At 38.4% G+C, this 15,000-nt stretch overlaps 2 protein-coding genes across 3 annotated transcripts in view; one reads left to right on the top strand and one right to left on the bottom strand.

Moving 5' to 3' along the window:
• Positions 1–15,000, bottom strand: part of LOC135100451 (uncharacterized) — a 46,536-nt gene that overhangs the window by 11,657 nt on the left and 19,879 nt on the right. The window contains exon 2 of the mRNA XM_064003355.1: positions 14,055–14,414. Within this exon, the coding sequence (XP_063859425.1) occupies positions 14,055–14,297 (243 nt within the window). The 5' untranslated portion in view covers positions 14,298–14,414. The remainder of the gene's footprint in view (positions 1–14,054; positions 14,415–15,000) is intronic.
• LOC135100450 (procathepsin L-like) overlaps positions 5,118–15,000 on the top strand; it is a 52,457-nt gene continuing 42,574 nt past the window's right edge. For both annotated transcript variants that reach the window (XM_064003353.1, XM_064003352.1), the window contains exon 1: positions 5,118–5,140. The gene's annotated coding sequence lies outside the window, so the exon portion shown is untranslated. The remainder of the gene's footprint in view (positions 5,141–15,000) is intronic.

Raw genomic sequence — 15,000 nt, 5'->3', positions numbered from 1 at the left:
TACCAAGTTTGCTCTGCCCCAATCAGAAATTTTAGAAAGATCAGAAGTCAGGCGTTCTGTGGCTTCCCTGCGTGATATGTTTACCTCCTGAAGGGTTGGACGTCTATGAAAAGACGTGGAAAAGTGCAGGGTGGTATCATCAGCATAGGAGTGGATAGGACAAGAAGTTTGGTTTAGAAGATCATTAATGAATAATAAGAAGAGAGTGGGTGACAGGACAGAACCCTGAGGAACACCACTGTTAATAGATTTAGGAGAAGAACAGTGACCGTCTACCACAGCAGCAATAGAACGGTCAGAAAGGAAACTTGAGATGAAGTTACAGAGAGAAGGATAGAAACCGTAGGAGGGTAGTTTGGAAATCAAAGCTTTGTGCCAGACTCTATCAAAGGCTTTTGATATGTCCAAGGCAACAGCAAAAGTTTCACCAAAGTCTCTAAAAGAGGATGACCAAGACTCAGTAAGGAAAGCCAGAAGATCACCAGTAGAGCAGCCTTGACGGAACCCATACTGGCGATCAGATAGAAGGTTGTGAAGTGATAGATGTTTAAGAATCTTCCTGTTGAGGATAGATTCAAAAACTTTAGATAAGCAGGAAATTAAAGCAATAGGACGGTAGTTTGAGGGATTAGAGCGGTCACCCTTTTCAGGAACAGGTTGAATGTAGGCAAACTTCCAGCAAGAAGGAAAGGTAGATGTTGACAGACAGAGCTGAAAGAGTTTGACTAGGCAAGGTACAAGCACGGAGGCACAGTTTCGGAGAACAATAGGAGGGACCCCATCAGGTCCATAAGCCTTCCGAGGGTTTAGGCCAGCGAGGGCATGGAAAACATCATTACGAAGAATTTTAATACGTGGCATGAAGTAGTCAGAGGGTGGAGGAGAGGGAGGAACAAGCCCAGAATCGTCCAAGGTAGGGTTTTCAGTAAAGGTTTGAGCAAAGAGTTCAGCTTTAGAAATAGATGTGATAGCAGTGGTGCCATCTGGTTGAAGTAGAGGAGGGAAAGAAGAAGAAGCAAAGTTATTGGAGATATTTTTGGCTAGATGCCAGAAATCACGAGGGGAGTTAGATCTTGAAAGGTTTTGACATTTTCTGTTAATGAAGGAGTTTTTGGCTAGTTGGAGAACAGACTTGGCATGGTTCCGGGCAGAAATATAAAGTGCATGAGATTCTGGTGATGGAAGGCTTAAGTACCTTTTGTGGGCCACCTCTCTATCATGTATAGCACGAGAACAAGCTGTGTTAAACCAAGGTTTAGAAGGTTAAGGACGAGAAAAAGAGTGAGAAATGTACGCCTCCATGCCAGACACTATCACCTCTGTTACGCGCTCAGCACACAAAGACGGGTCTCTGACACAGAAGCAGTAGTCATTCCAAGGAAAATCAGCAAAATACCTCCTCAGGTCCCCCCCAACTAGCAGAGGCAAAACGCCAGAGGCACCTTCGCTTAGGGGGATCCTGAGGAGGGATTGGAGTGATAGGACAAGATAAAGATATGAGATTACTTTCTCTATCCTCATTTTCAATCCAAAGCTGGATGTTTCGTCTATGTGCGCAACGACTTAACTTGCTCTCCTGAAACTTCAGAATTTTTCACCATCTGACTACAACTACAAAGTCATCCTCAAATTAAATTTATATGTGCTGTATACCTCTGACTATAAAGAATTCTTTCACTAATTAACTTCCAAAATAGAGCACATACTGACCCTCTTCCCTTTTGTGGATATCTCTTCTCTTGGAGACTTCAGTGTTCATCACCAGCACTGGCTTTCCTCTCCCTTCACTGATCATCCTGGTGAACTAGCCTTTAGCTTTGTTATCCTCCACGAACTAGAGCAACTGATACAACACTTTATTCATATTCCTGACCGTCTTGGTGTTACGCTCAACATTCTTGACCTTTTCCTAATATCTAGTCCTACTTATACTGTCACCCTTCCTTCTCCGTTGGGCTTCTCCGATCACACCCTCATATCTGTATCTTGTCCTATCGCTGAATAGTACTACTCCCCAAAGCGGAAATACCTCTGGCGTTTTGCCTCTGCTAATTGGAGGGAATCTGAGGAAGTATTATTCTGATTTTCCATGAAATGACAACTGCTTCCGTGTCAGAGACCCGCCTCTGTGCTGAGCGCATAACACAGGTGTCAGCGTCTGGCAGGGAGGCGTAAATACATTCCTCACTCTCTCTCTCTCTCTCTCTCTCTCTCTCTCTCTCTCTCTCTCTCTCTCTCTCTCTCTCTCTCTCTCTCTCTCGACCTAAACCTTCCAAACCTTGGTTTAAAACAGTTTGTTCTCGTGCAATATATATGATAGAAAGGTGGCCCACAGAGGGAACTTGAGCCTTCCATCATCTGTATCTTATGCACTTTACATTTCTGCCCAGATCTAATTTCTGCCAAATCTAATTTCCAACTAGCCAAAAACTACTTCATTAACAGAAACTGAGAAAACCTTTCAAGATCCAACTCACTTCATGATCATCGGCACCTAGCCAAAAACATCTCCAATAACGTTGCTTCTTCATCTGTCTCTCTTTTCATTTCAACCTGATGGCACCACTGCCATCTCATCTATTTCTATTTTGCTCTAACCTTTGGTAAAAACTCTACCTAGGATAAATCAGGATTCGTTCCTCCCTCTCCTCCACTCTCCGACTACTTCATGCTACCCATTAAGATTCTTCGCAGTGATGTTTTCTATGACCTCGCTGGCCTTTACCCTCGGAAGGTTTATGGACCTGATGGGGTAAATCCTATTGTTCTCCAAAACTGTGCCTACATGCTTGCTCCTTGCCTAGTCAGACTCTTCCAACTCTATTAACATCCACCTTTCCTTCTTGCTGGAAGCTTGCCTACATTCACCCTGTTCCTAAAAAGAGTGACCGCTCTCATCCCTCAGACTACCGTCCTGTTGTTTTCATTTCTTGCCACTCTAAAGTTTTTAATCTAACCTCAACAGGAAGATTCTTTAAACATCTATTACTTCACAACCTCATTTGGTTGCCAGTATGGGTTCCATCGAGGCCGCTCTACTGGTGATCTGGGTTTCCTCATTGAGTCTTGGACATCCTCTTCTACGGATTTCGGTGAAACTTTCGCTGTTACCTTAGACATATTGAACGCTTTTGATAGAGTCTGGCACAAAGCTTTAATTTCCAGCCTACCCTCCTCCTGCTTCTATCCTTCTCTTTGTAACCTCATCTCAAGTTTCTTTTCTGTCCGGTGGGCGGTCACTGTTCTTCTCCTGAGTCTATTAACAGTTGTGTTCCTCAGGTTTCTATCCTGTCACCCACTCTCTTCCTTTCATTTCTCAATGATCTTCTAAACCAAATCTCTTGTCCTGTCCACTCTTAAGCTTATACCACCCTGCACTTTTCCACGTCTTTTTGTAGACGTCCAAACCTTCAGGAAGAAAATAGCTCATACAGGGAAACAACAGAATGCCTGACTTCTGATCTCTTTAAAAATTCTGACTATGGTAGAGCACACTTAGTATTGTTCAATCCCTCAAAAATTCAATTCCTCCATCTATCAACTCGACACAACATTCCAGATAATTATCCCCTTCAATGACACTCAATTGTTCCCTTCCTCTCCAATGAGCATGTTTGGTCTGCCATTTACTTATATAATCTAAACTGGAAGCTTCACATCTCATCTCTAGCTAAAACAGCTTCTATGAAGTTAGGTGTTGAGTGGTCTCCTCCAGTTTTTCTCATCCCCCTCTCCCACTTACAACCCTGCTAACTCGTACAGGGGCCTTATCTGTCCATCTATAGAGTATGCTTCACATGCATGGGAGGTTCTATTCATACAGCTCTTTTGGACAAGGTGGAACCAAAAGCTTTTCGTCTTATCAACTGTTCTCCTCTAACTGACTGTCTTCAACCTCTCTCTCATCGCCTGCAATGTTGTATATTTTGCTATCTTCTACTGCTATTTTCATGCTAATTGTTCTTCTGATCTTGTTAACTGCATCAGAGTTAACTAGTATTCTCAGTCATCTCTTTCTCTGATAAACTCTAGAATTCCCTTCCTGCATCTGTATTTCCTCCTCCTTATGACATGGACTCTTTCAAGAGAGAGGTCTCAAGATACTTATCCTCTGTTATTTGATCGTTCTATTTGATGTCGCTTTGGGAACTGGCGTTTGAGTGGGATTTTTTTGTTACTAAATTTTTTGTTGCCTTTGGCCAGTGACTCTTGTGTAACTCTCCTATGTACTTTTTTTTTATTTATTTATTTTTTTTTTTCTTTAATTTCCCCAATAGTGATCGGTTTTCTTTGAAACTTACGGTGGGATTTAGAGAACGAATGCCTACGAATTTATCTGTTAATTCAAGTATTGTGCTAATGCATAGATAAGCTATCGATTATGTTGTGTTAGGGTTTTATTTATGAGTATTTTTTTTTATAATGTTAGATAATTAGTGTACTCGGGAACATTCTGATGAAAATTTGATTACTTGTTGCGTAAGTGGGCTGGTGAGAGCTCAGTATGTGCAGCTTATAGAATTCCGAGTAGCATCTTTTGGCTATGGTGTATTTAAGCCAATTAAAGAAGCCAGCAGATTTACTTGCTTGTCTAGCTAATATTCCTATCTCTCTCTCTCTAAATATATATATATATATATATATATATATATATATATATATATATATATATATATATATATATATATATATTATTAAGCGCGGTTCATTTTTAATTCTTTGCAGGTTATATATATATATATATATATATATATATATATATATATATATATATATATATATATATATATATATATATATATATATATATATATATATATATTAAACGCGGTTCATTTGTAATTCTTTGCAGTTTTAAGTAACACATGTGAAATGTTAAGTTCCAGTATTGCATGGTTGGGAACGATGATCTATTAATTTCGATGGTTAATTTGAGAAATTGCGCATGTATCTTTTGTCGTAAGGTTTATCGTGTCAAATAATATAGGAAATCGAGTGAGATGAAATAGTAAAATCAAGTGGACAGTGTGGGAGAGTGGAAAAAAAAAAATAGAGGTATATTTGTTGTGGCAACTTGTGTCCCAGGAGAGCCTCGCAGTAGCCACAGTGTGCATTCGCGTCTTCTCTCTCGGGGCTGCAGGTGAGTATTCGGGTGAACTCTGAAACTGATTTAATTATTGGTGAATTTTAAGGGCAGCTGTGTTCACCTTCATTAGTTGATATTTCTAATGAAGGTGTAGTGATTGTATTGCCCAACATTATCATTATTAGCAATATGTACTGATTCGCGTCTTCTGTCTCGGGGCTACAGGACTCCATGTGGCCTCGAGGTGTCGAATGTCTTTGAAAGCATTGTTAATTTCCTGCTTTGTAGTTTAGAGTAGGATGAGTTAGAGGAATAATTGCTAGGGAAGTGGCTTGCAAGGCGGTATCCAACTCAGTGTAAATTAACTGGTGGGATACAGTTATCCAGGGGAGGGATTGCTAGTGATTAGTGGATGCAAATAACTAGCAGGTGCGTATTCCAGACCTCGTGTTTCATATTGCTTTGTTAAGGATGGATTGTGAAAGTGGTTCATTCTAGATACCTGCTGTAATAAGTCCTCCCAAAGAAAAAATTGACATTGTTATTTTATTTCGGTTTGATTAGTTTTTTTTTTTTTTTTTTTTTTTTTTTAATCACCACTGTAAGTACTGTGTCTCCATTGACACCTCCATACCCTCTGGTCGGGACGAGGAAGGCGGAAAACTTCGTCCCAAATGATAAGTATTTTTTTTTTTTTTTCTGTGTGTTAACGACCGTGGAGACCGTGCCTCGTTCATTTGGGCGGATTGACACGGTTGTTATACTTGTACTGAAAAAAAAAAAAATGATACCTGTTTCATCTGCGGAGCTTCAAATCTAGTTGTTCAAGTCCACGCAATCTTTAACTTCGCAAAATTTACCTAGTCTGTGGTCCCCATCATTAATTCACACACATACACACACACACACACACACACACACAGAGAGAGAGAGAGAGAGAGAGAGAGAGAGAGAGAATTTTTAAAAAGTGTTTCACTAGGCGATGGAAAACAGCGCTGGAAGTTACTTCTTTATTTTAGGGTCCAACCTATGAACAATCGTAGGTAAATAATCTGAATTCAAGCTTAACTGTCACTGAAAATACTCAATGAACTGACATATTTCACCATAAAGGGATATAGAGTATCATATCTAAACAGCAAGGAACTCACACAGTGCCTCCTTTATCGTCGCACTGGTGAAATACATGAGTCTTACTGTCTGAACCTCATTCACTTCAGTCGTGACTCCAAGACTACACAACACCGAAAGTGCACCTACCACAAAACGCATGACAAGTGTCTTCTAAATCTCTCTGAATGCGCAATTAACCCATCACAGTTGGCGAGCATACAGGGCCAGAGTCTCACAACTACTGAGTTGGTGAGGGCGGGAGCCCCATCTTGTGTTGGTGAGGGTGAGAGGTCGCCACGTCACCACCCTAACACATCACATATACAAATGATCCTTTAAACGGCTACAATAGACCACAATATACACAAATATACATTTTATCTATACATATTAGCACTTTTATTTTACCTTTTGAATAATAACCATGAAACAAATTTATTTATCATTATTTATCATCATTATTTATCATAGGAAACTGTCTGGAGGATATACTGAGACATTCTCAGTACAAAAATAGTAAGAAAAAATAATAAATACCGTACTCCCCGCCATACAAAGATGCAACAGGGTATAGGACGCACGCACGCATAATTTAGCAAGATATATTAATTATTTTAAGAAAATGGAAAACGACTTTTATAATTACTATTATTCTTAGTCATATTTCCTTTAATATTTAGCCTAAAATCATGAAAGAAATTCCATAAAAAGCGCTTATCATTTTTCTTTGCAGTGGTATAATTGTTCATCTCATTAGTGTTTTACTTCAGCAAGGAGTAGAAATAGAATAACAATATATCAACTCGCACTTCACAAGCCTGGTGGCCTGCTTGTGTTCGTGTGTTAGTGTGGGCGCGTCACTGGCTGCAGCTCACGCACCCACACCCCCATCTTGTCTTTTCCATCTGCACTCACTCCTCTCCCCACATCTCAAAAGAAATATTATTACAAAAATGTGACTCCATGTCTTAGGAGTAGACAAAACTAGTTTATCTTTACGCTTAGTCTTACATCACAACGAAAGCAAATCATCTGTCTATCAGTTTGTCGTACGAGTACGTAGCCGGACAGTGGCTGTTTGTATCTACATCAAGACAATAATCTAACAGACTTTATGCTGCTTTTAAATTTTAGCATTATTTGGTTTTGTAATTATTATCAAATAATATATATATATATATATATATATATATATATATATATATATATATATATATATATATATATATATATATATATATATATATATATATATATATATATATATATATATATATATATATTCAATTCTGGTGACATCTGCAAACTATTGTGTCAAACAAGTATTTTGGATGTTAATTGATGTTACCAGCAACAATAACCTCAAATATGGGCATCACAGGCCGTGTTTCATTTTTCTTTTTTTTTCGGGAATAACTTCCTAACAAACTGATGAATGGGATTATGCTTTGACAGAATTTATTTCAGACACACCGCTAATTTTCGTCACTATGGTCATGTAACAACAGTTAATAATAAAGACCTCAGTAAATATACCGCTTGCAAAACCTAGCCAGCTGTCCAACGCATGATGGTATCAGGACGTCGTTGTCTGCCCCATTATTATCCTTTCCACCACCCTACTTGTATTCCTGACCGTCTTAGAGATACACCCAACATTCTTGACCTTTTCCTAACCTCCAAGCTTTCTGAGCTTTCTGAGGTGATCCTCCGATCACCTCAGATCTGTATCTGATCCTATCGCTAAGTAGTACTACTACCCAAAGAGGAAGTGCCTCTGGCATTTCGCTTCTGCTAATGGGAGATATCACGAACTCCAATTGCAGTTGCCAGATTCACCAGATATAATATTTCACAGAAAAGTTGGACTGCTGCAGATAGACGCCATTACACTTTCACGTGGGAAGTACGCGTGGGTTGCGCGTCTCTGTAGCGATAGAGTGAAGCCGTGCTGGCATTGCTCTTCTCCACAACAACAGCGGCTGGTTTGAACTCGCTCTGCCTCTGCCATTACCCTAGCTACCTCAAGAATGCAAGTTATTATTTTACCCCTGACGTATGGTTGAAGGAGGATACACAGCACCCATGACCGGACAGGAGGATGATTTGACGATGTCCAGCTCCAGTAGTGTCTCAGACGACCATCAGTCAACTGGTATGGAAGGTGATGCTGAATTTCAAGAGGTGACCAGTAAGGCGGAGAAGAAGAGGAGGAGTGATGCAGCAAGACCAAGACTAAGTGAGGACAGTGCTAGTGACAAGAAGATGATCTCAGAAAAGTTTTATTGGTCAGGAAGAAAGTGGTGGCAAGAGGGACCCACCACGTGGTACCACTGTGTGGAGCGAGGAGTCGTGCAGGAGGAAATGGACGGAGGTTGTTGCTGCAGTGTCTCACTCTCGCCTGAGTGACAGTGACGCTGAGAATGAGGAGGATCAAGGAATAAACCAAGGCGACAGAGGGTCACCAGGGCCAAGTCGTAATGGATGTCAGAGGGTGTATTTTCCTCTCTCAGCAGATATGGATTTCAACCAAAAGCTCCAGTGGACAGTCAAGCTTTGTAAGTACCACAGAGATTTTGAGGTTATGTTCAAGGATGGCAAATACAGGCCGTATGTGACTGAATTTCTTAACAACTAAAGGTTTTGAAGGCATTGTTATGGAAAAGCCAGATGGAAGGGAGAAATGCCACAAGGTTATAATTTTTGATGTTCCAACATGCATAGATCTTGAAGACCTTCCATTTGATGAGAGAGTTGTGTGGGTTAAGCAACGTGAAGTGAAACTAAAAGGTAACGTTGAACCTAAGCCACAGCTTAATGCTTTGCTAAAAGGGTCAGTCCCTGAGAGGGTGCATTGGCTATAAGAATGTTTCCGTTTACAATGAAACCCCTGTTTTGTGGTATAAATGTAGTAAGTGGGGTCACATGCAGTACAAGTGTTACAATGATTTTCGCTATAGGTTCTGTGGTAAAAATCATGATGCCAGGGAATGTATTGCTAAACTGCAGGATAATATCAAGGTTGTACCTACCAGTTGTAATTATGGTGAGTCACAATGCTACTTCATGGCTCTGTAAAAAGAGACCTCATGGAAATGCTCACAAGATTTCTGGAGGTAAGGCTAGTGAACCTGCAAGACATGTACAGGCCTTACAGGGTCCACAGCAAGATAGCGTGTGGCAGCAAAGGCTTGAGCAAAGGCAGGCAGATCAAGTGTCTATATCAGGAAATGTAACAGACAAGCTAGGTACAGTTCCTCCGACAGGAAAGGTATCTCCTGCTAATGAGAATGTTTCCCTGAGGAGAGAAATTGATGACCTGAAGAAATTGATGGTAGAATTACAAAAAACAAATGGTGGAAATACACACATTAATTATGAGTCCTAGTGCTAAAGTGGATATTACTGTAGGCACCACTGTAGATTCTGCTGTGGGAACTGTTATGGACAGTGCTGGAAGAACTAATGAATGTAATGCTGATGATGTAGTCTTGCAGATGGATGGTAATCCCTCAGCTGTTATTAATGAAATGGAACACTTTGTGGAATTAGTCCGGGCCTATGTGGATAACCCCAAGGGTAAAGTGAAATCAGAACTGTTAAAGGTTGCCTCATCTGTGGAGAATAAGATCCAACAAAACAGAAGGTAGTTATCTTTGCATACTATCCTGGAATGTCAACAGCTTACAGAAAAGGTCTACTGATGTGCATGCTCATGTTCTTGAAAATAACAGATGTAATAGCACTGCAGGAAGTTAGTGTGAGAACAGATTCCTTGTCATTACGTGGATATCAGCGCTTTGAACTTTCAGCGGATTTACACGCGAGGTCTAATCATATACATCAAAAACTGAATTCCTGCACTCCTACATTCAGCTTACAAGGTTAATGGTGCAGAGATATTGTGTGTAAACATGCATGTTAAGGACTGTGTAATAACTATTGTTAATATGTACATACATGCAAATATGCTAAGATTTGAAGATCTTCCTGATTTTAGTTCCAACTTTTAGTTGGAGACCTAAATGCAAGGTACAGAAGTCTTGGCAGCTCATTTGGCAGCCAGAACTCTAATGGTCTTGCACTGTGTGATATTATTGATGCCTTTGAGAATGTTCAAATATTAGGGAATGGTAAACCCACTCATGTTAGAGATAGCAGGCTGGATTATGCTATTATTTTCAATATGAATGAAGTTCATGCCTCTGCAGATATCTTGCATGAACTGGTGAGTGATCATTTTGCTCTACAAGTAACTCTAGAGCTAGACAAGGTGTGTGGTCCTACTAACAGGACAAGGTACAGGTTAAAGAATGGTCAGCATAGAGAAATGATAAGTTAAGTAAGTGATGGGTACAAAGATTACAAACCCACTGTACATAATGTTGATCAGTTTTATGAAGATCTGTTGAAGGTAATCGATTACATCTTCAATAAAGCTAAAAGTCAGCAAACTCACCCAGGTAGGAGGTATAAGTCAGCTTATTACAATGATAAGCAAGTTAAGGGATGGAACACATTGCTTAGGAAAGCACAGCGTCGATGGAGTAAAAATCCACGTGATATCCAGAGTAGGACAACTGATTCAAATTGCTGAATGTATGACAGACGTGAGACAACAAGCACGCACAAGGTACTACAATAATTTCCTAGAGAGTATATCTAAGACAAAGAATTTAACAAGTCTATGGAGGGAGGTGAACAAAGTATGGGGAATAAGAAGTACAACTATTGCCCATCCAGATCCAAAATCTAAAGCCAATGAACTTGTAATAGGGAGTTTTCAGAACTAGTGGTTGTCACCAGGTGGCAGCACAGACACAAACTCTTCTCTCACATACAAGCAATATCAGATATACCTACAGTGTTATTCTATTTACATGAAGCAATGGGCTTATACGAGTATAATATATTTTTTTCTACGTAATCCCTTTTAAGTAGTAACACAAGTAAAATCAAACTCTTTTCATGAACAAATGTATATAAGTTGATTTTCTAGTGAATCGGCATTTAGCTTTATTTGATCATCTTAAGATTTCCAAATGAATACACTCTTGATTGGAAACGTCTTAATCAAGACGACAGTAAACATAAAGGCAACATGTCTGTGACAGTCAAAAGTCCAAATTACATAGATCTCCTTCCTAGTTTATGGAAACGGCAATTTAAATTTTTAAAAAATTGGCAACTCGAGTGTCCTGGCGATAGTAATGCTGTATCTCTAACCAAAACAAACACCTGACTCGGCCGCGCTGGTTGAACTTAAGAAACACGTTGTTGGACAAGAAGTTGAATGTTGCTGCGGTGCCCATCTCCACTACGCCCTAAGCAATGGATTACGGTAGCTGGACACTACAGCAGCAGCAGGATCGCCTGAGAGATGTTTGTTTTGGTTCTCCATTACTTTGCCTTGTCGCTCGCTTCGTGAGAGGGATGCTAAAATCCCGACAAAAAAAAAAAAAAAAAAACTGGAGCCATATATCACGATGTTACTGAGTAGGTTGCGTCATACTATATAGTACAGTATGATTTTTTATTTTTTTCATTGTCCAAATCAATAGTTTTTATACTTGTAATGTGCTTTATTTAAGATAATGCTTACAGTTTACTCGATAATCAAAAAAAATAATAATTAATTTGACCACATTCTCTCAATATTATCCATACCGGATATTGAAGAGTCGATACATCATTTCAATAGTATCATGATGATCAATGTTCTATGCATCTTTACGCACCTGGGATTTACTACAACAATATTTTAGCTCTCTTTCCTACAGTTAGATGAGCAGCAATGACATCTAGCGGTTTAGTTCCGAAAACTCCCCATTAGGTGGGCTCATGCCTCCAGCATTGAAAGTTTGCCTGACGGTACTCAAGATTGTTTGAGAATTTACCAGTCTGACAGAAGACGGTTGTTTGATGCAGACTAAACTTTTTGATGATTCATCTGTACCAGTTACTAAAGATGAACTCCTGCTTGCTATAAAAAGCATCCCTGAAAAACAAAGATATTTATGTATTTGTAGATAGAGTGCTTTGTTTTCTCTCAATAATCTTGATACTGTAAATGATGCATTGGTGTCCCACTGTCAAGCTATTGTCTTTCAGCTGAAAAATGCTGGGCATATTGTGCAATTTATGTGGATACCTTCACATATTGGTATTTGCCTCAATGAAACCGATGACAAGCTTGCAAAGGAGGCATTAAATAGAAGTTCCATTTATTTACTTTTTTTTTTTTCTAGCTGACCTTGTATGTGTAAAATTCAGTCTCCTGGTGAATCTGGCAATCTTTCTAAACCATAGCGAACACCCCAATGGGAGATATCACGAACTGTCAAGTTTTCAGTGTTCGCCGGCTGATTTAATTCAGAAGTTGGACATCCTCTCGCGGTACAGAGTAGTCGTCTCAGAACACTATTATGATATACCTATCGATTTCCCGTGTTTTTATTCCTTCCAATATTTTTCTGTTGTTATTTTTCTGTTATTTCTTGATAGTTATTTGACTTTATGTGACAAACATAATTTTATAGAACAAAATATAGTCGCCCTTGTGCACCAAGCTCTCTCACTTGGTATAAATATTATTTTTTCCTCTATCTTACCTTACTCTATCCATTCAAGTCATACAGTTAACATACCCGTATATAAATCCTGGCACATATGAAAGAAACAACCATGTTTTGATGCCAGATCTCAGCAGGACACTGGTGAAGATTGTCTGTTTCACATCGTGTTTCCCAATGTCTTCCCTGAGTTGACGCTATCTTCTTTGTAAAAACAACCCATTATTTCACACCTTGGTTCTTTCCTGATATGCTCGTGCAATCAACCATAGCACATGTATAAGTTGGGGTTTTACAACAGTACTACAAACTCATATTTCCTGCCTCGTGTGTTGGGTGTTTTGGAGAAGTCGGCGTGTCTGATATCGGTCAGTCTTTTCGTCTCAGTACGGTTTCGGCCGTCTTAATATCCTGTCAGCACAAATAATACTTGCTCGACTTTTTGGGGGGATTTGCCACATAAAGCATTGGTTCCTATAAAAATGATGATTTTCATGCCCACAATCTTTCATCCCTTCCACTTGAAAACTGTGAACACCCTGTTTGCTTCTGAATTTCTGTCCTCTCTCCTTGTGTGACTTGAGTTTCAAGGAGATTTCAAGAAACTTCTTAAATTTTGCTTAATCATTTTGACCCTCTTTTTCTTTTCAGGTTTGACAATTAAGTGAGCCTTTTTTTTTTTTTTTTTGTAGCCCTTAGCCAGTATCCCTTTTAGATAAAGTCATCATAATCAACATTATTATTATTATTATTATTATTATTATTATTATTATTATTATTATTATTATTATTATTATTATTATTGTCATTATCATTATCATTATTATTATTATTATTATTATTATTATTATTATTATTATTATTATTATTACAAGTAGTAGCAGACTAGTAATAGTAGTAGCAATAGTATATAATAGTAGTAGTAATAGTAGTAGTAGTAGTAATAGTAGTAGTAGTAGTAGTAGTACTAGTAGTAGTAGTAGTAGTAGTAGTAGTAGTAGTAGTAGCAGCAGCAGTAGTAGCAGTAACAGTAGTAGCATTAGAAGCAGAGGTGTGTGTGTGTGTGTGTGTGTGTGTGTGTGTGTGTGTGTGTGTGTGTGTGTGTGTTACTTTCCTTCATTAGCATGTAAAAATAATAATGATGATGATGATGATGATGATGATGATGATGATGATGATGATGATGATAATAATATAATAATGATAATAATTATAATAATAATAATAATAATGATAACAATAATAGTAATAAAGATAATACTAATAAAACATTCTCCTTTTACCTGTGTCAGCGCTGCATGGTGTGATGGGCGAGGGCGAAGGTATGTTTGGCTAATGAAATAGGCGGTCAGCGTGCACAGACAGCTGATAGAGAAGAGGGCCAAAGTAGTGGATCCTGTGGGAGACTCGTAATTAAAAGCAACCATGAGGCATACTGTAGGACCGAGACCGATGATGATCATTGCAACAACAATAACAGTTCGTTGCCACCATATAGCATCATTCTCCATATCTGTTCTTTGCATTGTAGTCAGGGCAGATCACAAACTTGTCATGCACTTCACTCCGAGATAAGGGCCACTGGTTGATTCCCTGAAGCAGCAGCAACGTTGCATCGGCCTTCAGCAAGCACCATAAAGTATCTAAATACAAAATTATTATGCATCGAATTAAACATCCTCACCTATAAAAGAATAAAGTCTTCAGAATGCACAATATATATATATATATATATATATATATATATATATATATATATATATATATATATATATATATATATATATATATATATATATATATATATATATATATATATATATATATATATATATATATATATATATATATATATATATATATATAGATAGATAGATAGATAGATAGATAGATAGATAGATAGATAGATAGAGAGAGAGAGAGAGAGAGAGAGAGAGAGAGAGAGAGAGAGAGAGAGAGAGAGAGAGAGAGAGAGAGAGGTTCCGTATTATAGATGAGGTGAACAGGTAAACATCCAGAGCTTCTTCTTCAATTTATTGTTTGCAACGTTTTACCTTCACAGAAGAAATTATCAGGCTAAAAACAAATCAAATTTAGTATATACTGAATTTTATTTATCTTATTTATTTATTTTATTTTTTTTTTTTAGCCTAATGATGCCACCTGTGAAGGTGAAATGTTGCAAGCAATAATATGAAAGAGAAAACTCTGGATGTTTCATTGTTCACC

This window comes from Scylla paramamosain, chromosome 5, assembly GCF_035594125.1.
Source record: "Scylla paramamosain isolate STU-SP2022 chromosome 5, ASM3559412v1, whole genome shotgun sequence".
Classification (NCBI taxonomy): domain Eukaryota; kingdom Metazoa; phylum Arthropoda; class Malacostraca; order Decapoda; family Portunidae; genus Scylla; species Scylla paramamosain.
The sequence above is the reverse complement of the archived record's forward strand: the minus strand, read 5'-3'. Positions and strand labels throughout refer to the sequence as shown.